Raw genomic sequence first — 14,283 nt, forward strand, 5'->3', positions numbered from 1 at the left:
AAAAAAGTAGTTTTGCTGATAAATCTGAAAGCTCTTCATAGGTTAATATCTGTAAAAAATATAACCCAAAATATTAAACACCTAGTTAAAGACAGGATAGCAAAGAAACATTATTCAGTACCTGATTAAGTACACATATCTAACCTTAAAATGAAATTATGTTGAGACAAATTTAATGTAAAAAAGTAAATACGATGTTATTTAAAAAAGAAATGTGTTGTTGTTTTCTAATGCCAGGCGTTTGACAATAAAGTCATTTGACCTCTTGCACTCCAATATTTTTCAAAGATATTATCATGGTCAGCCACTGAAGCACAGATTTTGAGGTGTTCCGAATCCATTTCTTGGTTTGAGTTGCACAATGGGCAGTTAGGAGACTGATATATTCCAATTCTATGCAGGTGTTTAGCCAAACAGTCATGGCTGTTGCCAATCTAAATGCAGCTACAGACGATTTTCGTAGTAAATCGGGAATTAACTGTGGATTATCGTGCAGAGAGTTCCATTTTTTCCCTTGGGATTGTGTTATCAAATTTTGTTTGTTGAAGTCTAAGTATGTAGGTTTAATAAATCTTTTCACAGAGTAATACATAGATTTAGTAACAGGTCTGTAAGTAGCAGTGCTGCCCTTCTTTGCTAAAGCATCCACATCCTCGCTTCCCAGGATTCCACAATGGGATGGTATCCATTGGAATACAATTCTTTTATTGAGTGATATTAATTGAGAGAGCATTTTAGTTATTTCTGCTGTTTGAGATGAAGGTGTGTGTTTAGAGACTGTTGATAGAATAGCTGCTTTGGAGTCTGACAATATAACTGCATTCTTAAATTTATTGATGTGGCATAGAAGATTCCTGAGACTTTCCCTTATTGCAATGATTTCTCCATCAAAACTTGTTGCTGGTGGTATAAAAATAAGAAATATATAGTAAATATTAATATGTTCTGAAAATGTGCAAGAAATGGTTTTAGATTAATGTTTGTTAATTATGTTTGCAATGGTAAATACGTAACATTAATGTGATATTAGTAAACACTTAGAAACTAGGTCAGTTATTTTGTTGTGTTATTTTATTTTGTTTCTTTATCATTGTTAAAATTCACATTTGATGATGTAGTCATAGCTTAGGAAAAGCACTGTGTATCCTCCACATTCAAGGAAGAACAAGTGTAGGCTCATACGACCAAGCCCAATCTGCACTGTTCTAAATATATTCCTAAATTCAGATGGTATCTAAATGAACTGAAGCAAAGTTTTTTTAGAGTGGAGGTTTAGATATATGCTGTGAATGTCAACTGTTATTCTGAACTCTAATTGGAAAAGTGAATAATGAGGATGTCATTCAAATTGTGTTATAGCATGTATGTAAATATGCAACCAAATTTCACATCATGTTAAATAAAAAGTATTCTAAATACTTGAATTTTGATAAATTCATCGTGAAATTAGTATATTCGTTTTTGTAATAAAAAAATTCAGTTGATAAACATTGAAACAATATTATTATTTTAGAGCTCGATATTTTACCGAATATAAATAGGAACCACGAGATAAATTTGAACGTAAAGATTTCATTTTTTTTTTGTTAATACGTGGTGTTTATGTAATTAAAAATTAACTAGTCTAGCTTACGAAAATTGATATGTATTTCATGAATAACATATTAAAGTTGCAGTTATTTTTTCATGATTTACAAATGTATCACTACTGTTAGTAGTATTAGTAGTGATAATAATAATAATAAATAATCTTAATATTATATAGCTTAGGAATGGACCTGTATTTCCTAATAAAGTTAATAATAAATGTCCGGCAATTATATTAGCTGCTAATAATAATATTAATAATAATAATAACAATAATAATAATAATAATAAATTAACAAGAAGCAGAAGAAGAAGAAACAATTCTAAGGAGGGCACTTGCAGTACTCCACCTCATAATGCTGACCATTCCTGACATTCATTGTCGGTGTCAACTATAATCCATGGAAGAAATGGAGAAAAGGTATTTGCATTCAGGATTAACATTGTGTTACGATTAATTTCACAGTAAAAGACATATTTTATTTCATTGTGAAGAATCTATACTGTGTTAAAGATCCTTCCTTTATGTAATAGTCACTAACAAGTAATGCTGTAGAAATTGAAGTCTATTTAGTATTTTTGCGAGAAAACAGTAATATCAAAATTATGTAATGATACACTACACTTAACTGTATTTCATATTTTTCTCAGCATTTCTTCAAGACCACTTTGTCATTTATAAATCATTTACTGGTGGTTGTTGAAGATATAACTCACGTTGTTTTGAGATCTTTGCACTTTGCGTGAAGAAACAGTCAAATTCTTCATAAGCAGTTTTGTTTCTTTTTTTTTTCTTTTTTTTTTTTTTCACATAAAAACACGTGCACACGAATAAAAACAAAACCATAACGAAACATCACGCACACACATTTATTCACAAAAAATCAGCATACTGCCTCTTCATGAAAATTCATTTGTCTTTGGCATAAAACTTGTTACTTACGAGTAGAGCTTTCAAGTGTTTGATTTTGGTTGCTTAACTTAAATACTGAACTATATAATTAAATAAATACTGTATTAATTTTATGGATAAATAGATAATCAATATGAGAGATGATTTGATTGAGAATTTGTTACACATTGTGCCCACATCGCTTCTCTAGGTTTGAGAATATGTTAGTTACACACATGCACCTAGCTGTGTCTTGTAATAAAACTCAAGAGCTTTTAACTTACTGTCGTACACCTTGGTCACATTGAGAACATCCAGTCACTATTGAATATTTTTTCCATATTCTGAATAATTGTGATCACATCAATAACTGGTGATGGTTAATAAAGATAATTTCAGTGATTAAATTTCCAACTTCTTTACTGTGTTAATATTTAGGATTTACATTGCTTGACTAGTTTCGAAGTCTTGTGCTTCATTGATGGGACAATGAAGCACAAGACTTCGAAACTAGTTAAGCAAGATAAGTCCTAAATATTAACATAGTAAAGAATTTGGAAATTTAATCAGTGATATACTGTATAAGTGTTAAAAGTGTATATAGAAAAATGAAGAAATATATTTTCAAATCGTGGACATCTCTTAAGGTCTCTAAGATACTGCAGTATTGAAAGGCCTATTGCATCTTATTGATGTAACCTTCACTTATGTTCTGTAAATTACGTTTCATAACTGAATTCAGAATACTTTTCATTATTGCCGCCATGGTGATCTAGTGACTAGAGCTCTGAACTTATAATCCCTTGGATCTGGATTTGATCCCCGGCATATCCCTAATTTATAACATGTATTGGGCAAGCCTATGGTCCAGGTAACACAGGGGTTTTCTCCAGGAGCTGTGGTTCCACTTGTCATCCCAACAAATCTCCATTATCCTCTCATCTAATTGCTGGTATACCGTAGACCAGCCTCCTATGACACCTTGGGTAATGATTCTGTCGGTAAATTGGTCTACATAACTGGCTTCATATGGGTCAATGACTAACAGTCAGATAGACTTTTGACACTTTATCTGTGAATACTCCGACTGTACGTACTGTGTGAGAGAGAAAGACGTTGAAAGACAGAGAAGAAAGACACTACGTGTGTAGAACAGCACTCCACCTGTACTACCGCATTTCTAGAAAACATCAGTTCTCTCTGAAGAGGAAGCACGTGTGCCTATCTTATGCTTCTGAAAGCTTATATTTCCTGCTTCTGTTGTGTTTATTTAATATGTGGGTATAAGCATGCCTCCTTGAACTGATATTTTTGTAGTGAGTTAAGGGGGGCAAGCCCCCACTGCTCTGATATCAGCCAAGTGCACAGATAATGCAGAAGTCTAACTCCCTGCCTAGTACAGTAAAACCTCGATAAGACGTGCCCACTTATTACGCTATCCCGTGTAATATGCTTTTTTTGTCCGGTCCCTGCACATTTCATATATAACGCCTTTATAAAATACCCCGTTTGTTGTGCTCAAGTCCCGCATAATACGCTGTTTTTGTGGAATATTTTCGATGTAATTTTCAGCAATGTACTGTAACAGCAGTGAAACATATTGGTCACTGAACTCACTGGTGCCATTAACCTGAAAAGTATTGGTATTCGAACCTTTAACTGCACATTTAAACCTTCATACTTCATACCTTAGTATACCCCAACCTCTTGTTACGCTCTCTTATCCGACTCCTTACCTGCGTGGTTAAAGCCTACATACAGTTACAATGCCTCACCCTCTTGCTAACCCTCTCTCTCAAACAGCATTCCTCACTCGGCCGTAATAAAATTCTGGAAACTTTTGCTGGTCAGTTTGTTGTCCTTTAGTGTATTGAAGTGTCTGTGAATGTGATTACAATGAGTGTTAAACGAAAAGCGCTTTCTGTGTCGGAAAAATTGGAAATCTTACGAAAGTACGATGAGAACAGTACTCTTACTCAGAAACAACTTTCTCATTCATTAGGAATCCCATCATCGATATTAACAACGATAATAAAAACTCGCGACTCACTCACTACAGTTGCAATGTCGTCGGGAGGATATAATCGCAGGAAACTGAAGTGTGGTAAACATGAGGACTTGGAGAACTTGCACACAGCAAACAACTATAAATGACTTTTTTTCCGAAAGAATTAAGTACAGTACATATTGTAAATGTCTTTGATGTACAGAATTACATAATGAGGTAATACTATATTACCTTTGATGAATCATGTATTTCAATAAAGAAAAATGCTAATAGGTACTGCATATAAGTCAAAATTAGTATACCCGCCTAATATGCGGTTTACATACAGTCCCTTGAACAGCATCTTATCGGGGTTTTACTGTAGTTAAAAAATCACTATTTTAGTATAAATAGTTTCGAAGTTTCAGAAGCAATGAAGAAGGATGCCAAGGAAGTAGACCTTCCTACCAATGCATTTTCCGGAAATTTGTCTATACCCATACAATTTGAGGTTCATAGCCTCCTTATTTCCCAGTTATAACATCACTGAACTTTTTGTAAGTTATGTCAGAACATTGTTTACTGATCGCCAGTTACCTATATTGGTGACCTGAAGACAAGTCAGTATGTAGGGAGTATCTGGTGGGTAAAACTTAGTCAAAGTGGGCAACTTTCTCTCTCTCTCTCTCTCTCTCTCTCTCTCTCTCTCTCTCTTTGTGTGAAATTGATATGCTACTAGTATTACCAAAGTTAGAGAGGTGTATCTGTGTAGGTGGATATCATAATCTGAATGTGCTGTAGTAAAAGCAAATAACATAGATTAGACAATGAACACAAGTCTGCTTCTGTTTTTTGTTGTGATAGTGTGTGCCTATTTTGCGTTTCATTTCAGAGCTTTCTAATATTTGTTTTAAGTACTGTTCAGGTGTATTGTAACAGAATATCATAAACATGTGATTTAACATAAGCACGGGAACTATTTTACAAGATTTAACAATATTAATAATAAACTCAGCAGTGTACTAATAACAAGTATAACACATTCGCATCTGCTATCAAGATCACAGCATGTCAGAACTACATAGTTTCTGTTTGTGGGTACACAGAAATTGCGAAGGAAGCCAGTAGACAAGTACTTTGTTTTCTTGTTTTTTGACCACGCAAATAATACCATAATCGGCACAAAAGAACATATCACAAGCAACTCAAACTAATTGCAGTTTTTGATTTCATTTAAGTTACCAATTACTGTAATTTCCTCAGTACAGTGTCATACTCAAAAGACATCATAATTATATGAAGTTATTCCATCAAACAAAAGCTGATGAACAATGACGAATTAGGTGGATTTTCAAATACAGAATTTTGCTAGATATAATTTTTTTATAATTAGACATAACAATGTATGTTCACATCACAGGTTATTGAAATTTGTTGTTGACTAGAAGGTTGTGATTTCTGTTAAAATGCTGATTTAGATTGAAATAACTGCGTTTTGTATTTTATGATGAGGGAAACAGACAACAAATATTAAAAATGGAAATTTGCAAGGATGGGAGGACATTTTTCCAATCTGGACACAGTCCAAACTTGCCCTAGCGTGATACTTGGTACCAAAGTATGTTAAAAACTTTGAGAGTTATAATGCAAAGCCACAGCAAAGGACATGTGTCTAACTAAACTTAAATAAATTCTGTATAATTTTGTGTCTGTGAAGAAACTTTGTGGACACACTACTCTCTCTCTCATAGCAACCATAGGAACTCTAATCAGTCACCGCCATTTTTTGTATGATATGAAGTCAACAGAATTGCTATACAATAGAACTTTGATTGCCAGCATCTTCGATTAATTGTCATTTTATTAGCAATTGCCTGTTACTATAAATTCAGTTACTGTCGAAATTCTATTAAGTGTCGTTTTTACGAAACTACATACAGGCACATTTCTTGTGTGACAAACAATTGCTTGATTTCGAGTATCTGCGTATTTTGTAATATTAGGAATCACGAATCTTGAGCCTGGACCACAGAAAATCATAGTTGGGATAGATTAATCGTTATCATCAGTGTTATTATTAGAGAATGTTCCTATCTACATGCAGATAGTAATGTAGGTTTATTTTACGAAAAGAAAAGGGCTATGAATGTGAAAATGGTAAGCATATCTGGAAATATTATTTCTATAAAAGTTAGATTGAACATTATAAACAAACTGTGGACAAAATCCATGCCTACCAAATTTCTCATAGAACATGGCAAAATTAGAAGTGCCACAAACATTATTTAAAAAAATGTAAGCTCATAGTGACGTAGCATTATTTTGAAAATGGACAAATAGTTAACAGTTCCGAAGTCATACTCTATAAGGAAATACATTTAAAAGTAACTAGATTAAGCTTTTGAAATGAATTATGACAGTAACTTGTATGTAACTGGTTTTAGGTAGGGATTAAATGGTAACCAAAGCTCTAATGTATGCAAGTTTCTCAATGCTTTCACGCTTTTTGTTTCGTGAAGTCGAAGTATTCTTGTGGTGAATAGCCAAAGAGTCTGAAGTCTTGTTCATACAACATGTAAATTTCTTGTAATAGCTGTCTTGGTACTTCACTGTAATACTTCTTGGCATATTTGAGCTCTGTCCTGCCTTTGGGGTTCCTGTTGTGCACCCATTGTCTTGTAGAATTGATCATTGGCAGGAATTCAAGCAACTTGAACTTTGTTGCCAGGTACAATTCCTCCATTTCAATGTTCTCCATTTTGAGAATTATCTGATAATCGAGTTCACATGGAGCACATTCAGAAGTAAATGGACGCCAGTGTTCGTCAAACGACTTTGTTTTTGCCAAGTAACGAAGGAATTCCACAAATGTTGGTTCTACTTTCTCCAGAGATGTGGAATTAGTATCACGTTGGGATCTAACAATAAAGCGACCGTAACGTCTAAAATAAAATTCACGTCCTTTCCGATGTTCCAATTTATCTCTGTATGCTGATAGTAGACGTTCAAATGGATGTCTGACAATGATGAACCTTGTGGTTTCTGGTAGAAACTGTAATGGAGAAGACAGCATAATTAAATATTTAAATCACTTTGAGTATATGCTTTGGAAATATAGTATACCTATTTATTGGAAGATAATGCTTCTCCACATGCAAGACCCTCTTTAATTTTCAGAAACCAAAAATACAAATTACAGCCTAACCACTTCCAAGCCAATTATCAGTAAATTTTGTAAGTAAAAGACTTAGACATCGTTGCGGTGTCTCCAAAACCCGCAATGTGTTTTTAAAAAGATTTTGCAGGAGAATGAAAAACGCATTCCAGTTTTAATTCCCTCGATTTTCAAAGTTATTTTCGGTATAATTTCATAATTTATCATGTAATAATAATGAAAGAAAAAAGCATTGCCACTTTTAAGTCCATTGATTTTCAAAGCTACTGTTGGTATAACTTCAATCATTACATGATAAATGATGAAATTATATCGAAAGTAGCTTTGAAAATCAAGAGAATTAAAAGTGACAATGCTTTTTTTTTTCTTTCTTCTGTAAAAAAAAAATAGCAGGTTTTGGAGGGACAGCAACAACATGTTTTAATTGTTGAGTTAAACAGTAGTTACTGTACTAAAATGCTTTTCAGCTTAAATTTGAACTGTAATAGTAGTATCTTTTGTTACTGTTACTTTAGTAGTTTGTTACTTAAGAAATTAGTTAGTGCTAATTGAAGTGTAAGAATATACAATTATGCATGTTTTAATACCTACGTACTTGTCTAGAGATTTTTCTAGTTGTTTTTTTGTCGTATTATATTAAATGCTTTCCTTCCTTATTTACTTTTATACCAGGTGTTTTAGATAAAGTATTTCGGTCTGTAATTTTCAAAGTAATAGCACCGGGTAAATTCTATCAGTATATATCAAATGTGATTGTACTTCAGAAAATTAGAAATGTTGGCCAGCTCGTATTGTTGTCATGCTCAACTCTTATTAAAAGAAGAAAGGAGAATCGTAGTTATGTGTTGCATTAATAACATATAAAATATGGAAACTACATACTAGTCACCTGAAGGAAATAAATATTGTCCATAGCGGGAACAAATTAATACCTTTTCAGCAGGGGACATCAGATTCTCCAGGGAGGAGAGACGATCTTTGGCATCCCCCCTCCCACCGTCAATTTGCACACTTTTGTGAAGAATCTTCTACAGTACCAATTTAGAGTAAAAAAGTGGAACATTATCCCTTTTTTATCATGATCTAAACTCTGTACATTGCAAGTTAAATCAGTTGTTATCACTATCACTATTAGATAAACTATACGTCTGCAAAATTTCACCATCCCAACCACAGTAACATCTCAGGAAAAAATTGTTGTGCGTTACTTAATGATTCACCTTCGTATCTTCTTTGTCAATTGCTTGTTGCACTAGTGTGGATTTTCTGTAGCCCTGTATTGCATGTTGTATCAGTTCACTGCATTATAATTATTCATTAATATGGATTCATCGAAGTACATCATTGAAAGATTTCTAGGGTGAAATTGTTCCTAGCCCATTCACAGAAAGAATCTTCGAAATTAAAATCGTTCTGTGAGAGTGGCTATGCAACATTTACCACACTGAAATTAGGCTGATACCAGAGACTGCAGCTATAAATGTTGTAAGCATGCATGGAAATGAAGATGAAATGCAACTAACACAAACAATTCAATTGACTTAATTTTGACTAGTCTGTGTTCATTACCACTTGATCTAGTTAAATTGTCCATTTCTCATAATTGTTCCGTGTATAAAAAAATAATGGTCCATGGAACTCTCTGGCCAGGATATTGCACAGCATAAAGGAAAATTGCTTCATGGACATTGTGTTGGCATTCATTGAACACTTGCAACATGTCGACATATTCACTTGATATGTAGCACATGTTTAATTCACGTAGCTAGTAACGAAATATTGAACTAAATGTCTTACATATATTATTATGATGTACCGAAGTATATATGATATTTCCATGCATCATCATATGATGAAAGATGAGTGGAACGGAGAAAAATTCTCTCTGGCACCAGAATTTGAACCCAGGTTTTCAGCTCTACGTGCTGATGCTCTATCCACTAAGCCACATCGGATTCCCATCCCCATGTCAGATCGAATCCTCTCAGTTTAAGTTCCACCTCTTGGGTTCCCTCTAGTGGCCTACCCTCATGCACTGCGTCATAGACATATGACAGTGGCACAATGTCCACACATGTGGAGAGGTGCACTCGTTAAGAGTGACTAAGTGGCCAGGATCTGACTGAATAAGCGCCATCTTTTAAATCACTAAGTGATTATTTTTCGCATATCATATATTATTATGATGTACCAAAGTACATATGATATTTCCGTGCAGATATTCTGCATCATCATACGTTATTCTTGACAATCATACTGAGTAAATGTAATATCAAATCTGCAAACATTTATACTTGATACACGGGAGATGGGAATTTGATAAGGGTTATCCTTTGCATTAATAATAATAATAATAATAATAATAATAATAATAATAATAATAGTGATAATAGTAGTAGTAATAATAGAAATAGTAATGGTAGTAGTAATAATAGTATAGGCCATTCGGTATCTCGTGAAACCAACCTGCACGTCAGGGGAAAATGAATGTGGATTGAGAAGCTTCCCTCCCTTGCTGCACTCGTACTCATAGCAAGCGAGCTCACTTACCCCCACCATAAAGTTCTTGCTATATGCTATGGCGCACGCAACCATTTGGTTTCACGGGATAACGAATTACCTATGATAATATAATATAGGCCTAATAATAATAATAATAATAATAATAATAATAATAATAATAATAATAATAATAGTGATAATAGTAGTAATAATAATAGAAATAGTAATAATAGTAATGGTAGTAATAATAATAGTATAGGCCATTCGGTATCTCGTGAAACCAACCTGCACGTCAGGGGAAGATGAATGTGGATTGAGAAGCTTCCCTCCCTTGCTGCACTCCTACTCGTAGCAAGCGAGCTCACTTACCCCCACCATAAAGTTCTTGCTATATGCTATGGCGCATGCAACCATTTGGTTTCACGAGATAACGAATTACCTATGATAATATAATATAGGTCTAATAATAATAATAATAATAATAATAATAATAATAATAATACGAACACATAGCATTAAAAGTGAAAATTATATTCATGAGCATCTCTCAGTCTGTGAGATTCTTCTGTAGCAGTGCAGGAAAGTGGAAGTCATGGGCTAATTGCTGGTGGTTGGCACATTAAGCAGGAAAGTTGGTAGTTTTATAACATAAACTGACAGCAGTGACTTGTGATATTACTCGTCTCTTGAACACACAATACAGTATAGCTAGAGATCCGTAAAATTCGTGAGATGTGATAATGTAACTGTCACTGTAGATGATGACACCAGTGACATTGTGACCCTACTAATAAATCATTAGGGCCAACTGTAATATCTGGTACATCTAGAATGATTGGAGATTTGTTCATATAGAAGAAGAAGGTAATATTTTGAATATTTCCCTTCAATTTTTTATTTAAATCTGTGCATCAGGTTTGTTACCTCAACTGTTTGCTTAACGTTTGTTATTTTAGGATAAGCTGTTCTTGCAAGCTGGTTCATCTGAATGAGTCCTTTGTTTAGTCTCTTGCGATTCTCTGGTGTCATCACTCCTCCCATTGTTGCAAATATTTCCATCCATGTTGTGGATCCAGCTTTGTATACTGGACACCAAGCTAGTTTTCGTTTCCTGAAAGAACCATTGTGGTACAATTTTTAACTTTTACACCAACTTGGTATGAAAAACATCAAAACCTTTCTTTGTTGAACACCACTATTCCAAGCTGTAGTTGTAATTGTATAGAATAGTGATATTCAATGTATGGTATGCGTACCCCCAGAGGTACATTCTGTTGTGTAAATTTTATGGATTTGCATTAAACATTTAAAATGTGCAATAATTTATGTATTTATTTTATAATATAAACGTGACTAACTTGAAGGTAGTAAACTTCAGACTACCGTGTTAAGAATAAATCGCATAATCATGGGTTCTATTTCAAGATTTTCTGAGTTATCAGAGTTTGCATATCAGTAAAAACAAAGTTTGAATCATTTAATTCGTCAAAATTAAAGTGTAGTCTACAGTACAAAACTAAGGTATCATAACCATTGTTTCATTAGTTTACATTATCTGATTCAGTGTTTCTGTGTGTTTTAAAAGTTGAAAACAATGGCTGACATGGAATTATCACTCATGAGTGAATTGGGTGCAAAAGCAATCGAGTTAGTATCTCAGTTTGTGACCAGCAAGATACTTCCTGCCATTATTTGCTGACTCTGTAATGTGTGTTACATACGAGCTGGTGTAAGGTGACACATTATTTCAGCTGATATCCCATACCATATAGACTATTTATTAATAAAATGACAATAAGCTAGCCACTGTGAGCTATTCGAAAATAAAAGATTATAGAAATATACTGTACTGAAGAACCAGCATATTAATTCATTGTCTACAATACAAGTATTAAATATGAAATTACACATGAACTTATGCTGAATTCAATTGAAATCATGATTTTACAAATAAAAAGCACTGACCACTGTGAAAGTTGCCACTGGTATTCTACAATGGCAGCACTAACATTTCCGTCGCAAAATCCATACAAGATAATAATTGGACTTACTTGTCAATGAAGAGCTTCTTTACTACTCGTATTAGTCTCGACTTCTTTAGTATATTCTTGACTTTGAAACGGCCCGAATCATGGCATTCGTCCATTATTATTAACTGGCGCTCTTTCATTTTCAGTGTTATAGCTTCCTGAAAGTAATATTGTACAGATTATTATACTTTATGAATGATAAATGATGGGACCATAATCGTCAATGTAATAGTAATGTATATTGACCTAATTTTATAGTCACAATGGAAATACCAGTATCTCTTAATATTTTTATTCCAGTTACCATAAAAAGTAAATCAGATTTCAACAAAACTAATTAATGCATTCCTTATAAATGGATTCTCGAAAATGCTAGTTCCTGCTAATTATTAATTCATACCTATAGAAACAAAGGAAACAGCTGATCTGCTTTCCAAAAAGGGAACCAAACTACAGCAGCAAATTAGAGAACTTGACAAAAAAAATCCATTCAGCAGTTGAAGCAGTCGGAGTTAAAAGGAACTAAGTTACTTTTCACAACTTTTCAGGAGAAGCAAAAAACATTCCACTAATAATACAAATGTATATATTTTTATACTAATATTTTATATAATAGAAGACCAAAGAACATTTAAAAGCCTGACTTAGTTCCTTCTTCCACTGTTCGAAGCGCATGACATCTGTTGTTCAAATTGTTGCATAACCAAAAAACTGCATAGTTTGACTTAGTTCCTTTTAGCTCTGACCGATTCAATTAGTTAAAAGGACTGCAGATACACAATACAACACAAGTCTCCAAAATCAAATACAAGGAAAAATTGTGGAAAAACATTAATAAGCTTTGGAAAAAATACAAAAACCGACTAAGGAAAGAAGCTACTGCTGCTTCAAATTCGCCACCAAACATACCTACTTAGCTGCTCACCTCTACAAAGTTGGCATATATTCTTCCAACGAATGCACATATGCAGAGAACACAACAAAATGGACAACAACCACCTATTAATCTGTTCCAGTCTTGACAAAAAATTAAAAGAAGCAAAGGAACATCAATGCACTGTATGGGACCGCTAGGTAACAGATGGACTTATCGTCCAATGTTGGCCATAAGAAGGAGAAGAAATAAATTTGACAATAAGTATTGGAAGTGTCCGTCTTAATTGATCTCAGAAGATTTAATGGCAATAACAGAAAATATAACATTTTAATGCAATGAAACATGTTTTCTTTGTTTTCATTTATAGAGTACGGTATGTTGGCTAGCTAACATATTATTGCAGCCTATTTCAGGTTCATTACGTATATTTATTTTTGTGAGAACTATAAATGTCCAAAACTTCATTGTAGTCCAGTGATTTTTATACTTGTCTCTGTGTTCAACCTGAACTGAACGAAGCAAATTGGAAGTACAGCTTCTTTTGGGAAGGAGATAGAGGCTAGGATTCATATGTTACACAAACTTTATGGTATATAAAAATTAATACATTTGATAATTCATAGAGTATCTATGTTGTAAGCGACATTTAGAATAGACTATGATCTGTCTATTTCTCTCTTTAGAGTCATATCTGTTTGTTAATGATTGATGGTTTCCTCTGATGTCTCATTGCCCTTAGCTACCATTTCATTAGGAGTAATGAATTTCACCGTATAATTGCGTTTTTCCTAGAAATAGGATTCAAATTTACGGAAATAGCACATTTTCAGAAATATCTTTGTTCATTTCTGGAGATATTGGAAACCAAAAGAATCAACACTCCGTAACTGATTTGTAATTTGGTAATTTTAACATACATATGATGGCTTCAGCAGTGAAGCAAATTTGAAAACGTAATGATTCAAATATTGGACCCCTCAGTTTTTTAACTCGTACAATTACTTGAAAAGTATCTCATTTCAGAATTTTACACAGTAGTTTTAGTTAATTCTGATTCTGTATTTCAGTACAGGCACTATATAATTTATCAAGATTTATTTCATTTCATAGAATTTCCAAGACATGTAATGAAAAAAAATATCTTTATAGCAACATTTAATTTTAAATCATACAGTTAAAAAGCTCAATGATTTCTTAAATTTGTAAATTATTGCTCAGCTGTTTGAAGGATAA

The 14,283-nt window shown here is 33.4% G+C and overlaps 2 protein-coding genes across 2 annotated transcripts in view; one reads left to right on the forward strand and one right to left on the reverse strand.

Moving 5' to 3' along the window:
• The window catches only part of LOC138699767 (uncharacterized), a 160,032-nt gene that overhangs the window by 12,984 nt on the left and 132,765 nt on the right, over positions 1-14,283 (forward strand). The window lies entirely within an intron of this gene.
• LOC138699768 (carbohydrate sulfotransferase 11-like) overlaps positions 2,319-14,283 on the reverse strand; it is an 89,374-nt gene continuing 77,409 nt past the window's right edge. The window contains exons 3-5 of the mRNA XM_069825892.1: positions 12,195-12,331; positions 11,068-11,254; positions 2,319-7,518 (exon numbers count right to left, since the gene is read on the reverse strand). Coding sequence (XP_069681993.1) covers positions 6,964-7,518; positions 11,068-11,254; positions 12,195-12,331 — 879 coding nt within the window. The 3' untranslated portion in view covers positions 2,319-6,963. The remainder of the gene's footprint in view (positions 7,519-11,067; positions 11,255-12,194; positions 12,332-14,283) is intronic.

The sequence above is a fragment of the Periplaneta americana genome, chromosome 5 (genome assembly GCF_040183065.1).
Source record: "Periplaneta americana isolate PAMFEO1 chromosome 5, P.americana_PAMFEO1_priV1, whole genome shotgun sequence".
Taxonomy (NCBI): Eukaryota; Metazoa; Arthropoda; class Insecta; order Blattodea; family Blattidae; genus Periplaneta; species Periplaneta americana.